The 20,466-nt window shown below is 40.1% G+C and overlaps 1 protein-coding gene across 3 annotated transcripts in view; it reads left to right on the top strand.

Moving 5' to 3' along the window:
• The window catches only part of HECW1 (HECT, C2 and WW domain containing E3 ubiquitin protein ligase 1), a 236,233-nt gene that overhangs the window by 176,764 nt on the left and 39,003 nt on the right, over nucleotides 1-20,466 (top strand). For all 3 annotated transcript variants that reach the window (XM_042889148.1, XM_042889147.1, XM_042889149.1), the window contains exons 11-17: nucleotides 2,747-2,897; nucleotides 9,481-9,611; nucleotides 10,991-11,112; nucleotides 13,974-14,159; nucleotides 14,718-14,852; nucleotides 18,806-18,911; nucleotides 19,108-19,204. In XM_042889148.1, coding sequence (XP_042745082.1) covers nucleotides 2,747-2,897; nucleotides 9,481-9,611; nucleotides 10,991-11,112; nucleotides 13,974-14,159; nucleotides 14,718-14,852; nucleotides 18,806-18,911; nucleotides 19,108-19,204 — 928 coding nt within the window. The remainder of the gene's footprint in view (nucleotides 1-2,746; nucleotides 2,898-9,480; nucleotides 9,612-10,990; nucleotides 11,113-13,973; nucleotides 14,160-14,717; nucleotides 14,853-18,805; nucleotides 18,912-19,107; nucleotides 19,205-20,466) is intronic.

The following is a 20,466-nucleotide window of genomic DNA, read 5'->3' as shown; positions in this document are numbered from 1 at the left end:
TGTTGTAGTCACAGTTTTATTTTGCCTGAAAAAGTAACAAAAGGGCCTGACGAGAATTGGCTGCTTCCTAGATTACCTGTGCCCCTGAGGTAACATGAAGAGACTTGTGCATAGCCCAAAACCTGAGTCCTGTCTGTTGGTTCACCTGTCAGCCTGTTCATCTCTCTGTGCAGGTATCTATCCATCTGTCCACAAATCTGGTATTGTATGCAGCTTCAATGACTTGTATGACTTACTGGTTGTCTTGTGGGAAGGCAGAAAGTGCACCTGACATCTTTGTGCAACCAAAGTACCAGCGCCTTCCACCCTTCGACAGACTTCCCAGGTGATGAGAAGAATAGCTCTTCAGCTTATTTTAAAAGCTGTTGCAAGATCAGTACTTATCTAGGACCACTGCGGAAGTCCCAAAGGCCATGTGGCACTGTATGGCTATGTGGCACTTAATATTATATGACTGCCACTGTCAGCATGTGGTTTCAGGTGCATAGACACATTCAGCAGTGAATAAAGCAGTGCTCACAGTTAGATAGAGGTAGTTCATGGCTATACATAATACTGCAGGATGTCTGATGCATCCTGCAGAGATGGCCATCCTGAAACTACAATCCAGTCTGCACAGTTCTGACCTGAAATTTTCACTGTAACTTTCAAGCTCTGAAGTTTTGTTACTCTTGGATTTCTAAGGATTGTACTTAGAAGCTTAGGAACTCTGAATTACATTTAATTAGAGATGCACTGCAAGATAGGCTCTGGAACCAGTAATGCACAGGGCTGGATTATGAGAAACTCAAGGTTTACATTGTAAGTGGGTAATTTTATTCTTAGTAAGTGTCTATCAGCAGGCTCTGGATCAATATTGATGTCTTCTACATAGACTGATAAGAGTGTGGCATTACCTATGAATCCCTAATTATCCATTGAGATTTATTGTTCTAATCTTGCACTGTAGTGTGAAGTAATGACTAGGACAGCAAGAACTTCTTAGTGTTTTTAAGGTACAACATGTCATCTTTGATCTGGCCAAGATAATTTCCTTGTGCAGGATGTTGCAGATAGTGCGTGGCTCCAGAGCAGCCATGGTGGTACACCCACCACTAGTGACAGCATGCGTGGTAAGGCTTTGGCCTTCAACCTGCCCTGTCAAGTCTGATTTCATTCAGTGTGCATCTGTTGTGCTTGATGTGCTCTTTTTCACCGTTTGGTTTAGACACTGTTTTCATGAAGCTATGTTCTTGTTCTTGATACAGCTACAACATCCTTGAGAAAACCTTACCCAGTTGGATAACCAGAGAGCCCTCCCCTTAAAATTATGTGATGTTCACAGACTGTATGTATGTACATGTGCTGTTAGCATAGTTTTTGCACCTATAATTACCGAAGTACTTACACAGACAAGTCTAAAAGAAATAATGCATGTGTATGAGGCTCTTGCTGTTTCAAAGTCTCACAGAAAATCTCTCTGAGGACTCTTGGTGTCCTTTTCCTGGAACTAACGTGCCACGGGCTACCAGCCACAGACTTAAGACAGCCTACACTAGGATAGGATCAGTCCAGATATGGGAGCTGAGTTTAGCCATAGCTGTTATTCTGGAGAGGGAAACTGTGAAGAATGGGTTTCCAGACACATCATGGAAAGATACAGCTTCAGTTCTACTCACAGAAGTAGTAGCAGATAAGATGTAAAGAATGAAGTCCATCTGAACCTGAATTTGGTCGTAGGAAAACATGGAAGGAATGGTCTCTCCAGTTAGAGTAGTCGTAGTGAGAGTATGGGAATAACAAATAGTTTTACCCCCCAAAGGTAATTACCATATGTGCATTTGTGTGTGAATATGAGTGAGGTTTGTATATAAACACATGTAGAAAGTATGTGTTTATACATAGAAATGTCATCAGCTCATGGACCATGTAGAAATATGAAGCTAGCAAGTCAAATTTGTATCACAACTCCATACATTCCAAGCAATCCAGTGTGGAGCTTTGTTAAGTAATTCACTTCTGAATTTCCCCTGCACAACCCTTTTTTCTAATCAATATTACCATTTTCCACAAACCATCAGAACATTTAGTTGTCAAGCCTGGGATAACTTAAACATTAAAAGGAGACAGTGATTGAAGGCTCAATATTATTCTTCAAACTTTCAGTCAAGTTGGCATTCATCAGAGCACTAGGTTTATGAAAATCATTTGTGTATATCTACAGAGATTTGTACGGATATGTCCAATCAGGCTGTGATCAGTTTTCAGGGGAGCCAATAATTGTTGTAAGAAACATGTGTAACCATGTTTACTGTGAAACATAACAAAGCAGAAAACATGGGTTTGCCGCATTAACTCAGATTTAATCCTTTGCTAAGTGTCAGCTCTTTGTGGCTGCCCTGACCTGTAATGAATCCAGCCAGCTATTAGTAGTAATTGTAAAATTATCCAGCCTTTTAAAACATGTGTTTTTGTAGTCTATGATGGTGAATTCCATAGGCTACCTATGTACTGTGTGTGAAATATTTATGTATATGCATATACGATATATGCATATAGAGAAACACATAATATATATATGCATTTGAATATATATGTTGAATATATATACATATATTGCACGCATATAGGCATGTATATAGTATCTATCGTGTATGCGTATCTTCTCTCTGTGAATATATATGTGTGTGTTTTTGTATCCCCCCACATAACTTTTTGGAAGACATCATGCTGACAGCATGTTCCCTTCCTTTTCTTCCAACCCCAGATTGGGAAGCTCGGATAGACAGCCACGGGAGGGTGTTCTACGTTGACCATGTCAACCGAACTACCACATGGCAGCGCCCCACAGCTGCAGCAACACCAGATGGGATCCACAGGTCTGGCTCTATCCAGCAAATGGAGCAGCTGAACCGGCGGTGAGCACTTGCATCTCTATTCTTCTAAGATCCACAGCCTCTTTTCTCAACAACACCCCAATAACTTCCTTACTGGAGAAGAGAAGGCTACAAGGAGACCTCATTGCAGCCTTCCAGTACTTAAACGGAGATTGTAAAAAGGAGGAGAATCAGTTTTTTTTTTACGTGGGTAGATGGTGATAGGACAAGGGGAAATGGTTTCAAGCTCAAGAAGGGAAGATTTGGATTGGATGTCAGGGGAAGTTCTTCACAGAGAGTGGTGAGGTGCTAGAGCAGACTGCCCAGAGAGGTTATGAATGCTGCATCTCTGGAGATGTTCAGGACCCCTGGGCAACTTGGTCTAGTACCAGATCTGGAGGTTTGTGGCCCTGCCTGTAGCAGAGGGGTGGAACTTGATGACCCCTGGGATTCCTTCCAACCCAAGCCATTATATGATTCTATTATTCCTTTCTCACTGCATCCCATTGGCTTCCTAAGCTTCTTTCCTTGTCCAAATGCAACAGACATCTTCTCGTCCTGGCTGCTGCTGATTTTCTGATTTCGTGTACCTGCTGTGGGTATCCAGTACACAAATTTGCCCACATGAGAGGTGCTGTTCAGTGAAAGATGTTTCAAAACTTTTGAAACTGTATGAAGAGTCCTTTGAAGAACTTTCTTTGAAATTACTCCCGAAGGAGAAAGAAATGTTCTTCCAAAAGATGGAGTTACTTTTTCTGTTTAACTGTTAGAGTGGTACTCATGGCTCAGCACCTAGCACTGCACTGCAGCAACTACAGAGGTTTCTATGCTGACTGTTCTTAAAACAGTGTTTACTTATCGGTGTGGTTTACATATCTACTCAAGCTAGTTAGACCCACTGAAAGGTTTGTCTCTTTTTCCAGGGCAGAGCACTGCTTTAGTAGAACTGTACATATTTCCAGATAGAGACAGATGTCTTAATGTTGTAATAGGTGCTGTAAATCTGTCAGTTCATTTTTTGCTAGCTCAGATGTATCTTAGTATGACACACGTTTTCCCTTTGTTTGTTATGGCATTGGTCAACAAGGGAAAGGCAATCTGGACTTAAGCAAGACTTTCTACATGGTTCCTCACCACATCCCTATTTCCAAATTGGAGGGATGTGGATTTGATGGCTGGACCACCTGATGGATAAGGAATTGGATAAAAGGCCGCAAACAGAGGGTGGTCATCAATGGCTCTGTGTCCAGGTGGAGGCCGGTAACGAGCGGCGTCCCCCAGGGCTCTGTGTTGGGACCGGTGCTCTTCAAAATCTTCATCATTGACAGCGATGATGGAATCGAGTGCACCCTGCTGATGACACCAAGCTGAGCAGTGTGGTTCACATGGTGGAAGGAAGGGATGCCATTCAGAGGGACCTCGACAGGCTGGAAAGGTGGGCAGGGTGAACCTGATGAGGTTCAGCACAGCAAAGTGCCACGTTTTTCACTTGGGCCGGAGGAATCCCAGACATCCATACAGACTGGAAGGAGCCGTCCTTGAGAGCAGCCCTGCAGAGAAAGACCTGGGGGTCTTGATGGATGAAAAGCTTAACATGAGCCAGCAGTGTGCATTGCAGCTCAGAAAGCAAATGGTATCCTGGGCTCTATCAGAAGAGGGGTGGCAGCAGGGACAGGGAGGTGATTGTGCCTCTCTACTCTGCCCCATCTGCAGCACTGTGTCCAGGTCTGGAGCCCCCAGTACAAGAAAGACAGAGAGCTGTTGGAGAGGGTCCAGAGGAGCCACAGAGATGATCAGGGTGCTGGAGCACCTTCTCTATGAAGACAGGCTGAGGAAGCTGGGCTTGTTCAGCCCAGATAAAAGAAGGCTGCAGGGTGACCACACTGCAGCCTTCAGTACCTAAAGGGAGCCTACAAACAGGAGGGGAGTCAACTCTGTGAAAGGGTAGATAACGGCAGGACAAGGGGAAATGGTTTTAAGTTGAGAGAGGGAAGATTTAGGTTGGATGTCAGGGGGAAGTTCTTCACAGAGAGAGAGGTGAGGTCCTGGAACAGCTGCCCAGGGAGGCTGTGGATGCCCCGTCCTTGGAGGTGTCCAAGACCAAGCTGGATGGGGCCCTGGGCAGCCTGGGCTGGTATCAAATGGGGAGGTTGGTGACCCTGCCTGTGGCAGGGGGTTGGAGCTTGATGATCCTTGTGGTCCCTTCCAGCCTGGTCCATGTGGATCTGTGATTCTGCATCTGGTCTAGAAATAAATTTGTTTATCATTTTTATCTCTTGCTCGCTTCTTGGACTGAATTTAATAGTGGTTAAAAATCCTCCCTTTTTACTTCAGACAATTTTTTTTAAGTCCCTGCTTACTGTAATGGTATGGTGTCTTTTCTAGACAAGCAAAGCTGAAATTATGTTCTAATCATAGCATGTAAAATGCCACAAGAGTTTTTTGGTCTTTTTCTCTGTGCTCGGAGAGAGTTCTGCAGCTAAGAGAAAAATATAAAGTTTAAAAGTATTGTTTTCATTGTGCAGAATAGTTTTGGAGTTACTGTATGTCAGGAGAACTGGGTTCTGAATGACAACAGAAAAGTTGATTTAACTCTTGGGGAGTACTTCTGTCTTCTTAAAGTCGTCATTGTACACTGAAAGTTGACAGCATCAACTCTTTCTTGAAATAAAATGTAGCATTTCATAATGTGCATCATGTCTTGTAGAGGTGAAAGAACCCTTACAGCTTTCTTCAGAAGGCATCAAGCTACCATGTTAATATTAAAAAAAAAAAAGAAATTAAATCCCAAAGAGTAGGCTTAATCCAGACTTTTTTTTCAAGGCATTTACATGACTCTCCTCTACCATTTTGTGTTTTTCTTTAAGAGGGATTTGGATTATGTGAAAGCTCAGAGTATTTGATTGATGATAAGCAAGTTTTCTGCCACAAAACGCTCTGTTGTGGGTATACATCAGCCTTTTGTGGATATACGTCAGCCTTTTCTCCTCCCTTTTTTTCTTTCTTTTTTTTTTTTTTTTGGAAGTTGAACTCTCATGTAAGTGCAGCACAAGACAGAAATAGGTGTTGGTGAGGCTGCTTTTAGGAGTGTACCATTCCTTTAGCTAACGCAGGTTAATTCATAAACCAACTATCTCAGATACTTCAGAGTTTGTACGTTTGTGACGTCCTTGCTACAAACTTCCTTCTGTATTTTCTTGTAGTTTGTCTGGCTTCCAAATTTATGACTTGTCACTGGTTTGGATTGGTAATTGAGTGCTAATAGGTCTAACATTTTTCACTGAATCTCTCTATTTTTGGTATTCAGAAATTCAGTTACAAAGTCAAAAGTCAAAAGTTCAAAAGAAGATTTTCAGTAGTGACATAGCTCTCTTTATCTGAATCCCATTGCAGACCACGCATTTTGTAGTAAATATAAATTGCCATGGGTTCTTGGCACAAAGGATAAAAAAACAATGAATCGCTGTTGAAGAGCTCTCTTGATTTCAGATGCTGAATAGGGAGTTCTCCTGTTGTTTCAAAGTTTGGGAACAAAAATTTCCCAAGATTCTGATAAACGAGTCTCATGCTGAATACTCAGTTAAAAGAAATTGGGCATTTCAGAATTGGAAAGTGATTTCTGCATTTCAACCTGGCTGCTTGAATTTATAAAATTGTCATTGCAAATTTCAAACATTTCAAGTCTTCAGATTTCTGTGTCATGAGGAAAAGAAGCTTTCATAAATAGTAAATGGAAAGCATTATAGTAGGCATTGTTTCAAATTTTAGAAATACTGGTTTGTTGTGTTTCAAACTTCATTGTTTGAAACAGTCTTCAGCAAACACACCTGAAAATAATTTTAGGTGAGGCAAGAGCAAACACGGGGCTTGCAGATAGAATTGCCAGCAGCCTGAACAAAGTGGAACTCAAAACCACTTAATTTGAAAAAACTTGGCCACTTCTCTGTTTGAACCAGTTTATTCAGCTTCCTGGTTTCATTTCTGGGAGGGAATGGAAAAACCAAAATATTACAAGGAAACCTGGTATTTCTAGCTCTGCCAAAACCACAAAGCTTCGGAAATTTAGCTTGGGAAAAAAAAAAAAAAAAAAACCCACATAGCTGTAATTGCACAAATCCAGGAGCTTCATCCGACTTTCTTTCTGTGCTCAAAGCTGCTCGTTAGCTATGCTAGCCACTTCAGAATGCAGAGACAGCCGTAGTTTTTAGTGTAAAGACTCTTGCTCATTTTCTTCAGCAGTACCTGACTCACTGACTTCTTAGCAAAGCAGTTAATAGCCACTGCTGCTCAAGCTCTGTTGGGAAGATCTTTTGAAGCATATGTATACCTAGACTTGTTTTTGCACTAGATTAAGAAGTAATAAATAACACAAGAAATTATAACTGTGTAGTTAAGACAGCTTCAGAGTGGCATTTCTAAGCCTCTATTTCTTTGACACATCACTTTGAAAAGACTGAATTTCCAGAGGCATTCCCATAACCTTTGCCCTTTCAATATTTTCTCCAAATACTTTGACATTTTCTACTATTTATATAAGATAGTTTTATAGTACTGACACCTCCAAAACATGGTTTGTTTGTTTGTTTGTTAGTTTTTGTGGGCAAACAGCTAGTACTACTGTTCAAGGTTTGACAGTAGGAATTTTCTACTATCTAATTAAACCGAAGCTGCAAGTTTTTTTATTAATGTGCTCATATCCCTCGATTACATGAACTTCTTAAAAAACATGTATACTGCTGATGCATGGGAGTGCCGTAAAACTCCTCCAGTAATGGAATGGAAAGTTCATTCAGTTGCCTGTAGTCAAGTGAATAAAATTGTAAAGTGTGGGTCTAAATCAGAGGGACATAGCAACTAAGGTAAATTTGTGCTGTTATGAAATCTGCTATCAGAATTTCTTCACGAAGCTGGATGCTGACTTGAAAATAGAACACCCAGTCTTTTTGTTTTTTATCTTCTAAATTTGCTCTTTATTGAGCTTTCAAATGATACAGTAAATGCAATTTTAAATGCTTTTGAATGCTGAGGGATATAAATACTACTCTGAAAGTTAAAACCTAGCTGTTTTTTCTTAATTGTTTACAGCTCATCTGCCCAAAGTTGAGTTGCAGTTAGCTGTTGGAGGCACTCACTGTCAACTGAAAGCATAAAAAACAAATCCTCGTTGTCTTTACTGATCCCAGGCCTATTTAAGGAACTAACTCCTGAGCAATTTTCTATTTAGAGTAAAATGTAAATTAACAAATAAAGAGAGGGAGAGAAAGTAATTAGAAATTCTAAGTCAGAATATGAGATGAGAAAAGAAAAAAAGAGCGTAAGTCAAGAAAATGGGAGACAAGCAATGTTGGATCAGATTAAATGCAGGCCATAGAGCCAGTCTTGTTTATCTGTGTTTGAGAATACAATCCAAAAGTATGGATTAAAAATATCGAAGTGGATTAAAAGCTAATCAATTAATTAACAGGACCTATTTCTTTCTTTCCCTTTCTATTTCTTCTTCCTTCTTTTCTTTCTGTCTGGATTTAAAAATACATTTTCTTATTCAATAAATAAAAATATTTACATTCATGGCTTTCTAGTAGAACCAAAGAAATCTTGATCTCTCTTCTTATTCAGTTGTCTGTGTGAGTGAACGAGTTAACTAGAATTGATTTTGTGTAGTGCTTATTTGAAACACTCCTGATTATTTCCACAGCCAGGTCTATACTTTGTTCCTGATCTGGTAAAGTATTTGAGATTTGAATAATCTCTGAGAGTTATTAGACCTACTAGCATCAATTAATGTGGCAGTTAGTTCCATAATTAATATGGAAATTATATAGTTTTTGAAGGTGTTTGCAGGTTTCAGTTCAGCATTTACTTCTGTCGTCCTTCTCACTGTTTTCTGCTTATGTCTGTATTGTTTCTTCTCTCTTGTTCTGTAGCTGGTCACCACCCAGTGCAAGCTAATATGCAATCCCATTAATTTCCATAAGTGGACATTACACATTGTTGTGCTTTTCACTCAGGATGTGTTGCATCCTATTCTCCTCTTCTACAGTCATTTTAATGAGATTGTTGCTCTCTGAGTTAATACAGTCTACTAGGCTACATTCCATACTGTCTAACAAAACACAAGTGTTCTCAACTGGTGGCCATGCTATACCGTCATCCACACTGTGAACACTTCTACCTTTTTAGGGTTTTAATCCTTTACCAATTTTGGGTTGAACATATTGTATCAATATTGTAATAAGCAAGGCTGAAGGGCATCAGTGCACCGTGCTACCGTATGACTAAATGAGAGAGAGAACCATGATCCTCTAATATTTTTAGGTTCCAGGCATCTGGATTATTTAAAGAGAATCCTAATGGAAATTTGTAGCTCAGGTACCTTTGTGAACTTGACCTTTGAGTCTCCTTTGCCTTTCAGTGTAGCTATGTAGCTCAAAATGCCAGATTTTGGGTTGGTCTCAGGTGTGAATATCACTTCAAGGGGGGAATCCAGTGTGCTCCTTACTCTGTTGTATTCTGAAGGTAAAAGTATTGGAATCATTGAAAAACAGCACTGATTATCAAGACAGGAAGTATCAGAATGCTGTTCTGTTAACTAAGACACTTCGTTCCTTTCTCTAAATGTATGCAGATACCAAAATATCCAGCGAACTATTGCAACAGAGCGGACTGAAGATGATGGTGTAGTAAACAACAGGGTGGAGAGAGTTCCCACTGGAGGAGGAAGTGACTCTGAGGCAGAGCCTTCCCAACCAAGCTCAGGTATGTCAAAATAGCTATGGAGGGCATGTTCAGTGCTACTCAGTGTTGGCATTCAGTTTCGAGGAGTGCTGAGGTCTAGAATGCCAGCTAATTAAAAGAAAAAAAGGTTTAGCTATGAAGCTACAATCACAAGGACAGATAAAAAGGTGCTTTTTTTTTTTTTTTTTTTAAACAACTGTTAAGACGGAGCATTTTTATTTTAAGGAAGGACAATTTTAAAATGAAATGGAGATGGTGTCTATTTTTGTTCAATGCAGTATAAAAACCGCACTGTTTTATTTTTGCTGCGTTGTGATAAACTGTGCGTCTTTCCATTTATTGTTTCTGGTCACGGCTTCTGCACTGCTACATTTCTTTCTGTAGACACACCTGCAGTGGCCCTGCCATGGAGTATGGAATATTTGGGGTTTTTTTATGGCTACAGCTTTGTAATAGCTATTAGCAGATCCAAGTCTGGGCTGCCACTGAAGGAGGCACAGCTGTATTTTTACACATCACTAACTATATGACAGTGTCTCATAACAGAGCAGGGAACTGATCTATTTGAAAACTTTCTTGTGGTTAAAGCTCTTTGTAGCCAAATTCTTCCACTTGGCTCATTAGAACTAAACAAGAACTACTGCCAATGTGAAAGAGAAGAAGAGAATGTGTATCCAGAGAAGGATGGAACAGGCAGGGAGCTATTCCACTCTTTTTTGGTGGCAGACATATTTCTTTAAAGCAGTTGCAAAGCCATCAGCTGTTTTTATTCAGATAAGAAACATCAACAATCAGACTAGTGTTCATGTTTTTTGTGGACCCACAAAAATAGCTATCTGCTTTCTTTGAGAAATTGTGCCACCAAAATGAATACAAAGTTCTTTCCCATTGGGTCATTCTCACCCTCCACCTAGGGTTGTCTTCCATGTTTGCTACAGTAAGTAAGTATCTTCTTGCCATCCTTGTATAAAATAGCATTGGCAAAGGGAAAGATTCAGCTTATCTACTTGAATTTTCTGAATGTTCCATATTGAAGAAGAATTCTTCTCTCTAAAATCAACAGTGAGTGAAACCAATCAGGACCTGAGTAACAGCACTGAACTAAACAGACAGCTGGTAAAAACTGTTGTGGTCAAACTGTTATTTAGAGATGGCAGTAGTTATGAGCCAGAGTTTTTTAACATCCAGGAGCATCCAGCTCCTGCCCTGTGAGTACAGCAGCACTAACTATAACACCTACAGTTTTGCCAACAGACTCATCTTGGAAATGCAAGGAGAGTAGGTACAGGGCAGGATGGTGACATTTTTGTACAGTCACTTTTGTAGCCAAAGTAGAGACCAGATAACAGACAGTCTTTGCCACTGTTAATAAAATTGTGGTTCTTTTGGTTTCTGTCCAGAGATTAGGAGGGAAGGTTCCCTTTCTCCTGTGAATTCTCAAAAAATCACCTTACTGCTGCAGTCTCCAGCTGTGAAGTTTATCACCAATCCTGAGTTCTTCACTGTGCTGCATGCAAACTATGTGAGTAATTACAATTTGCTTTTTCTGAGTCCCAATATTGTGCCCGAGGCCTTCAGGGAGAATGCACAGTGAATTCGAATTGTGTGACTTGGGGTTTGGTTGTTTGTTCTGAGCACAAGGCCAGACTGAGGACAGCACAGACAGACTGCTGCAAGAAAAATCTTGCTAGGATTCTGCCACACACAGGGAATTCCCTGGCACAGAGAAGCTTATTAATTTTATTCTTCCAGAATAAGCAGGAACCCTTGATTTCAGGTTGATGATTCTGTTGTCTGTTCCTGCAGGGAGTTAGGTTGTTACTTTTGGAGCCATGTTCATGAGGAACCTCACTCAGATTGCAAAAAGGTCTCAGGGAAACAGAGAGAGGGGAAAAGTTATTAACTCCAGTTTGCACTCTCAAGAAGCAGGTAGGCATAAAGCAGTGAAAGAAATTCTGACTCGAGTCAGTGTAATTATTTTGGAAAAAAAAAAAAAGAACATTAAAATAACTTTTTTTTTTTTTTTTTTTTTTTTTTTTTTTTTAAATTAATACAGTAAATCTGTATGTTTTGTTTAAACCTGATGTGGAGTGGAAAAAGTTTAGTGGTAGGTTTACCACAAGGAAGTAGGTAGGGAAATCTCAAAGAAGATGTAGTTATCAAGTTCCAGTCTTGGTTTCCTTATCTTGAATGCAGGTTTAGCAAGGCATCCACACATGACCTCTGAATATTTGGAAAATGCTCTATTTCTGGTTAGGGTTGCCCTTTCTTTTTGAAATGCACAGGAATTGAAACACTTGAAGAGTTATCTCAGCACAGTTTTTAGGTAATGACTAATGTCCAGCTTTGGCCATGGCACTGTGTGGATTGAAGCCATCTGTCCTCCAAGCCTCTGCCAGAGCTTATTGCTCCTGAAATTCTGCGGAAGGTGCCTTGTATCTATTCATCTGACATTGCCTGAACTATGTTATGGAGCGCACATAATTTCTTCCATTAACTGGGTGATATATCAGGATTTATGTCTGGGAACAGTATCACTTTCATTCAGTATAGTTATTTACAGAAGGAACAAATGTTTCTATACTGATGCAAGAAAAAGTTTGTAAGAGATTTAAGTCTCAGTTTCATTTCTCACTGAAATAAAAAAGTCAAGAGAAGCCTTCAGTTTGGGTTTATTAAATTGTCTCTAATATGGAAGCCATAACAATCTGTTGAAACATCTGTCAAATAGTCGTATAGATTCCACTTGTGCAGAAATAATGACCCACATAACTCCTGGCTTAATGAGTTGTTATATTTTAACGACACGCCCCCATTAAAATTTCAAGCTGTTAATTGTACCAGTGAAGGTGGGTTTGGAAAACATTATGCAGCAGTTAGAGTTAAAAGGGAAAGGCTGCCATTATGCTGATACTTTATTTCCATTGAGATACATCTACATTACATTCTTGGTTTCTGTAGTGCCAATCAGAGTTATTGATCAGATGAAAATGGAACTTCTGTAACAGAGTAGACTGGGAACTCAGCAGTTTGTGAGCATAAAGCTTTCCTGAGTTATAATCAGGTCGTATTTTCAGGGCAGAATAATATCTCTTTGATTTCACTACATATACCAATATTTTATCATAATTAAGGCCCTTTGCTGCAAGGAGTATTCCCTTCTCAGCACTACCACAACTATAAACCTTGCATAATAAAACTAATACTTGTAAATGTTTTATTGCATCGTAGTGGTAAAAATGCATTAGAAGTACACAAAAATTGAGAATTCAAAGCTTTTGGAGCCAGACTCACTGGGCAGATTACATATAGACACACCGGGACTCACTTCACTGGAGACAGGAATTCTCCATTGACCCTTAATTGCTCAAGACAGAGACAGCAGAAAGTATTTCACGTAGAATAATGAAAGCTCTAGTGAGTAATTCAGTCCTTTCAGGTGACCAGTATAACCAGAGCACTAATTTTCTGTATAGTGAAATGCTCAGAAGAAATGCACATTTTCTGTGAAGTTTCCTACCCTGCCTTGAACTTTTCCCCTGGAATAAAGGTCCAAGAGTAGTGTCCTGTGGATGAGAAAAAGTGTTGCCACGACCCATGTATTTTGTGGAACTGTGTCACTGAACACACTACGGCCACAAATACAGTTCAGTTTGGCTTCTTTTCTGCGCCTGGATCAGCACTAACTCACTCAGATCTAAGAGAATGTTCTCCTAAGAGGTGTCTTTAGTGTTCATGGTGAGATATGACTACCTGGCTTCAGGATGGTATCCATGTGACTCATAAAAACGTCTCCATCTGACAGGCTTTTTAGTCAGTGCAGAAACAAATACTCAGTTCCAGGAAGCAATTGATATCTTCCAAAAATAGGCAATTGAATGTGTCTGTTTCTGTCCTGTCACTATAAAATGACCATAAATAAGGTAACAAACTCACGTACAGACACCTACACTGCAGTCCTCTTCAGCTGATGAATCCTACCAAAAGCATCTTAATTTTAGTGATACCATAAACACATGCTCACAGCGATCTTTGCACCTTTCTTGGATCATCCAGTCACACAAGCAGGCTTTCTGCTAGTCTATGAAAGAAATGAAACAGGCACAACTACAACATATTGAGTAGGTGGTGTTTTAGCTAACTGTTTTTTTGGAGTGCTTTATGAAGCAGTTTATATGGAGAGTAACTGTGCACAGTATGGAGGGATGTTTGGCTTTCCAGATTACATTTCTTACTTCTAAATGTTTGTGTAAAACAGTTGTTCAATTTAATGCAACTCTCACAGCATGTGTTTCATTTCTTTGGACAGATGCCCCCAGAAATAACTAAACGTCATTTTGACATCAGAACTGTTTTTTCTCACTTCTATTTTCCTTTTCAAAGAGTGCCTATCGAGTCTTCACTAACAGTACCTGTTTGAAGCATATGATTCTGAAGATCCGTAGAGATGCTCGTAATTTTGAGCGCTATCAGCACAACAGAGACCTTGTAAATTTTATCAACATGTTTGCTGATACCCGACTAGAGCTTCCTCGTGGCTGGGAAATAAAAACTGACCAGCAGGGCAAGGTAAGAGTGCCAACAAAACAAATCACTTGTTTAAAACAGCACATCAGGCTACATGGTCTGTGACGGTCCCCTCATTCTTATCTCAAAAATGGTAAAAATTTGGATTAAACAACACTTACACCAAGCAGAGTTATTTTAAAAGCAGGAAAAAAAGCATCAGGAACAAATGTTGTAGAGCATAGTGGTAACCTGGCTTCCTGTGGAATGTCACAGCATATCTGAGAAAGTACTGAACTAATAAAGATTTCATCCAGAGTAGAGATCTGTCATGACAGTGACAGTGTCTGCTTCCATGAGGCTTTGCTACCAAATAAGCAGTGTTACCTAGTGATTTTATTCTCTTCCACCTTGTTTACCTCATGGCTATTATATGTAATTTTGAGCTCCATGTATTTTCCAAGATCTGTTCTAAATTTGGCTAAGAAAGTCCTATTATTTGAAGATACTAACAGGGGATTTCTGACACGCAGTTTCTAGTGATTTTCACTGTATGTTGCCACAGTTGCTGGCTTTCTTCTTCCAAAAATAACCACTCCACATTGTTCCTGTATATTTCAGTCTTTCTTCGTTGACCACAACAGTCGTGCTACCACATTCATAGATCCCAGGATCCCACTGCAGAATGGTCGTCTCCCTAATCACTTGACTCACAGGCAACATCTTCAGCGGCTTCGTAGCTACAGTGCTGGAGAGGTAACCGTGCTTGTATCAACACTGATCCCTTTTCACAGCAGTCAGTTTAAAATGTGTTGGAAAAAAGGTCTTGTGGGTTTTTATCTTCCAAAGAAGTAAGAGTTCTTTTCTTTCTGAAGGGTTGCTGATAATGAAGATTTACATTTTTACCATTTTCAGAATAAAATAATAAACAAGTAAACTAAAAATCACAGTGAAATGATGACAAAACAGATTTTAAAAGAATCCATGTTTGACATCCTTGCCTTGCCACTCATTATTTGTATACTTTGATACTTCAGCAGCCTTGTATCTTTCTTCATTCTCCACTGTGACACTGTGCTCTGAAGAGGTATACTCCCTCGCAGGTGCAGCAATGCATATTAAGGTCTGCTTCCCTAACCTTCAAATCATGCTAAGCAGTCTTTCCTATGTTTCATGGATATGACTTCTATCACTGAGTAGCGTGGGCAGGATAGCAGGTGCATAAATCCTGTTTTTGTTTATGGAGTTAAGGAGGGAAGGGTGCTAGCAATCAGATTCTTCATGCTGTTGAAGATTTGTGAAGATTGCGGGTGAATGGGAGTAGATATGCATAACGGCCACAGATTTTCTCCTGCAGAAAATCATCAGAAGTGTTAGTGAAATTGATATTGACATTTGTTCCAGCGGGACTAGTCTGAACACTTCCTACTACCGAAGGAACTTAGAATCAAGGGCAGGCAAGACATAAGTAGCTTTGATGGAGTTTTGGAATTTTGTGTGAATACTGCACGGTATTTTCTGAAGATTGAAGTCATCAGTGTCTCTTTCAGTCCTGTTCTCCCACCAGTTCAGCAACTTTCCTCTGCCAGCAGCCTGCACTTTAATGTTTTTATTGTGACTGATTCAAGTGATATGAATGTGAAAGCCACCTCTGTGGTGATCCATATTTAGGCTCATACTTTCCTGAGTCTTGCTTACAAATTCACCCAGTCAAAGACAGAAACACTGCTCAGCCAACCTAACACAAGAAATACACTTAGTTCTTCACGTGGTTGCAGGACTGGCAGAAACAAAATGTCATGTACAGGGAAGAGAGTAGAGAGAGTAATGACTCTGAGGAAACTGTGAACTCTTCATCAAGGGCACTGATCTGGCATGATTAGCCGATGAAACGGAGCTGCCTTCTGTCTAGGCAGCTATCAGTGTTGGCACTCTCACTGGCTCAGTGGCCCAGATCTCATGGTGCTTATGCACCCCTGTCATAGCCTTTAGTTTCCCCTCTGGGAATATTTGCTCCTCCACTGGAAGCATTCCCATTCATTTCCAAGGTCTTTAGATCAGTGCCTGAAAGCACACCACTTACAAGAAAAAGATTCAAATATTTGCAACTTGTCCCATGAAACTTTGTGGTCCATGCTATTTCTTCACAGTATGTTTGGATGTCTTTTTTTCCTATAAATCACAGAACTACAGAATTTCATGTACTGGAGTGAGATCTTTAACTTACAAAATCACAGAATTGCAGGGCTTGGAAGGTTCCTCAAGAGATCAAGTACAACCCCCTGATAAAGCAGGTACCCTGCAATAGGTCACACAGGCAGGTGTCCACCCAGGTCTTGAATATCTCCATAGAAGGAAACTCCACAAGCTCTCTGGGCAACCTGTTCCGGTGTTCCATCACTCTTACTGTAAAGAAGTTCTTCCACATGTTTGTATGGAACTTCCTACACTTGAGTTTTTAGACCATTACTTCTTGTCCTATTGCTATGCAGCGCTGAGAAGAGCCCGGCCTCATCCGTTTGCCTTTAGATCTTTATAAACATTGATCAGAGCCTCCCTCAGTCATCTTTTCCCCAAGCTGAACAGACCCATGTTACGCAGACTTTCCTCATACAGGAGCTGCTCCAGGCCCTTAGTCATCCTTGTGGCCCTTTGCTACACTCCTTCCAGGAGAACCCTGTCTTTTTTGAACTGGGGAGCTCAGATCTGGACACAGTATTCTAAATGTGGCCTCACCAGGAAGAGTAAACGGAGAGGATCACCTCCCTTGACCTGCTGCCACGTTCTTTTGAACACACAGCATGATACCATTGGCCTTCTTGGCCACAAGGGCATGCTGCTTGCTCATGGCCAACCTGTTGTCCACCAGGACCCCCAGATCCAGCCAGTTGGCTCGTGAGGATGTGAAATGGAGACCTAGGGAGAAGGAGAGAAGATTTAGCTCAGCACAGAGGAGTTGTGTCTTTGGGCCAAGACTCAGAGAGAGTGCCTGTGAGAGCAGAGTACAACACAAGGCTATTGCTTAACAGAGGTGAAGAGGAGACTAGTTTCACAGCCGAGGTTTTCATTATGCTTACACAGCTTTTGACAAAAACATAGATGCGGTTTAAATTGCATCAATCCCTGTGGCACTCATTGCACTGCAGTTAGTACATTGTATATGACCTGTTTGAAAGTTCAGTCATAAATTGCCTGTTTTTAAAGGTGAAAGGGATTGGACCAAGATTAGCACATCAGCCCATTAAGTACTGCAGGCTTGACTGTTCTCCCTGACACTGGAATAACTCTCTTGTAGCTGGCAGATGTATACCAATATAAAAAATGGGTACAAGCATAATCATAATTAAATCACAGATAAAAATTTTCACTGTGCACTTTCACAACAGTTTTGTGTTTTCAATTACGGTATGTTTAATCAGAATCATCAAGAGTTTTTATTGTTCAGCCTTTCTGTTGACATGTATGAAGTACATTGACTGGTGTCTTGTTACACATAAACTTTTTATTCTTTATGTGCTCCAAAGGCAACTTGCCAGTCACATTTAGCTTCTCGGTTTTCATTTATGTCCAGCTGGAAGACCTGGCATTCGGCCATAATACTGAAAATGGATTGGCACTACTTACTTGTATGCAGAGCTAAGCATTTAAAATATTGGAGTAGAGGCAATTTCTTCCAGAAGTAGTTGCCAAGTACTACAGTTTGTGCAGCAAGAAGGAATCATCCCAGTAGAACGACAATTGGAATCCATACACATCTTGTCTTGACATGGATTTTTTAGCAGTGCTCCTCTGTTGGCTTTCCTGTGGCCACACTTTGTCCAAGTGTGTCCTTGTCATATATGAGGGAGGTGCATTCCCCTCAGTTTGTACTATCCCACATGCAATTACACAGCAAGTAACAACACACTGAAGACCAATTGCTGTTGTTGTACTGGGCTTTTAATATCTTTTTAATAATTTAATATCCTCAGATCTAAGTGTCTGCCCACCTTCTAATGTATCCGCCTTCCTGACATGAATCCCTCCTCTAGATGCTGTGTTTAGGACAGTGGCATTCTTTAAGTCTCTCAGTTAAGTAGCAGTGATATATTTCCCCTTTATTCCTCCTTATTTACCTACTTTTTAGTTGATGTTCTTTTTCTCAGCATATACAATTCAGTATCTGTTTCTGGTTATGCAAGTTAGGCAAAAGCCCTTTTCTGACCTGTGCTCAGCAGAGTTATATCATGCTCGTATTATTCCAATGCTGAATGTCCTTTCAACAATACAGAGAGCACACTTGTAATGTTGTGGGTTTTTTCCTTTACAAATTAACATTGCTGTAAAAATTTTTACATAAATACAGTTATGCTAGAACAAGATACTGTATAATATGGCAGAGATTTTATTTTCACTGACAGAGAACTCCATCACTGTAAGGCCTTTACTAACCTGCATTTACTTCGAGACTCTGTTGCCTTCACTGAAGCACAGAAGAGGGATGATAACTGGATAATAGTGTCCCTCCATTTGAGAACACAACATTACATATTTTTAATCTGACTGAAGTGTAAAGCTATAATTTTCATGCAGACTTTCTGTCCTCCAGTCAGTCAGCAAAATGAAACCACTCTGAAAGTCACAAAAGTAAAAATAAAAAACATTTTTACTAATTGATGTGCTGCCAATTTGCCATTTGCCCATTCTTCCCCTTTCCTCCTTTGTTGTAGGCTTCTGAAGTCTCTCGGAACAGAGGAGTTACTCTGTTGGCCAGACCAGGCAATAGTCTCGTAACAGCTATTCGAAACCAGCATCATTATGAGACATTACCTCTGGGTAAGCCAAGTTTCTCTTTCCAAAGCAGAGCTCGCAGAAAAGCTTTTAGAACAATTTGTCACTCACATGCACAGCTCCGTGTTGTCCCTTGGCTCACTGGCAGTGCAGTCAGTGGGCCCCTGCATCACCGCAGTAATGTCCTGAAGGCCCCCTCAGTAGTAAATAAAGTCTCTGTATTGCTTTTTTCCTTTTCTAGCTTACAATGACAAGATTGTTGCATTTCTACGCCAACCTAACATTTTTGAGATGCTGCAAGAGCGTCAGCCCAGTTTGGCCAGAAACCATGCACTCAGGTACTGCTTTGTTCCACATTGCTGACACCAAATTCCATAAATTATTTACTGTAGTGAAAAAAGCAAGTTCAACTAACTATTGCAAAAAAATCCAGAACTGCCACTAAGTATCACTGAACAGCAGAAACTGTCTTCTTCTGCAGTTATCACCTTGCTTCTCAGAAGATAGCATTAACATGCAATTTTGATGAGAGTGAGCAGCAAAAAGCGAGTAATTTCAGAAAAAGGATTTTCCCTTGTGGTCAGATTTATACTCAAGCCAAGGACATAGTCATTCAAGCAGCAATATTATGAAGTACTCCTGTCTTAACTCCTTCACCTGACTTAAAATTAGTCTTTCCTAAGTAATTAAATTATATCTCTGTTTTTATTACACCCATTTCTTTTCTGTTAGGTGTAAAAAAAAAAAAAAAAAGAAAGAAATCAGAACTAAAAGCCAATACAATTTTAAATTCATTCTAATTCCAGAAGTTAGATTAATTGTTTTGGCCTAGAACCTGAGCTGGTTTTAGTCAGTCTCAGCCATACCAATGTACACCAGCACAGAGTTTGGCCGAAAGGTTTAGTTTGCTCTGCACAGTGAAAAGTGCAGCTGGGGATCTGGTAAAGAAGCAAAGGAGGAGGAAGAGAAGAGCCTTCAAGATCTTGTAGCCAACTTTCTGCTGTTGACTCATAATTTACACTTGAGAGCCTGACAAAGAGTTCTGTGGGGGTAAGGATTAGACTTGCTTCCTGAAGGAAATAATACATGCAAATAAAATGAGAAAGAAAGAATGAAAACTGCTGCTTGTATTCAAGATGTACATTTCTGTAACTGAGAATTTTTTATCTTCACTATCAAATTATTCCAGACTTTTTTTTCCCAGCTGTAATTCGAATTCTCATTTCTCAGAGAACAGATGATGGTTTTATGTCCTTCAGAGCAGAGAACAAAATTGACTAGGGATAGGGACTACACAGCTTAGTATTAAGATCTGTAACAAGATGTTGAGCCCTTTGCCTCCAAGTCATTGCTTTGATTGAAGCTTAGGTTGGGAGTAATCCCAAACTACAATCTAATGCTCGTATAGCAGACCTTGAGCAAACTCCTAGGGGGCAAATGTCCATCTTTCACAGGTTTGACTCTGCCCCATCCAGAGAAGTACATCTTTGACTTTACATAGAATCTTGATATTTTGATGCTTGTTATTCTTGGATACAGCAGTGCTACAGAAACATGCTGGCAGATTGGGATGTAGCTCTGTGTTTTTCATGGGTCTGAC

The sequence above is a fragment of the Lagopus leucura genome, unplaced genomic scaffold (genome assembly GCF_019238085.1).
Source record: "Lagopus leucura isolate 7727_CA_CO unplaced genomic scaffold, USGS_WTPT01 Super-Scaffold_100157, whole genome shotgun sequence".
NCBI lineage: Eukaryota > Metazoa > Chordata > Aves > Galliformes > Phasianidae > Lagopus > Lagopus leucura.
The sequence above is the reverse complement of the archived record's forward strand: the minus strand, read 5'-3'. Positions and strand labels throughout refer to the sequence as shown.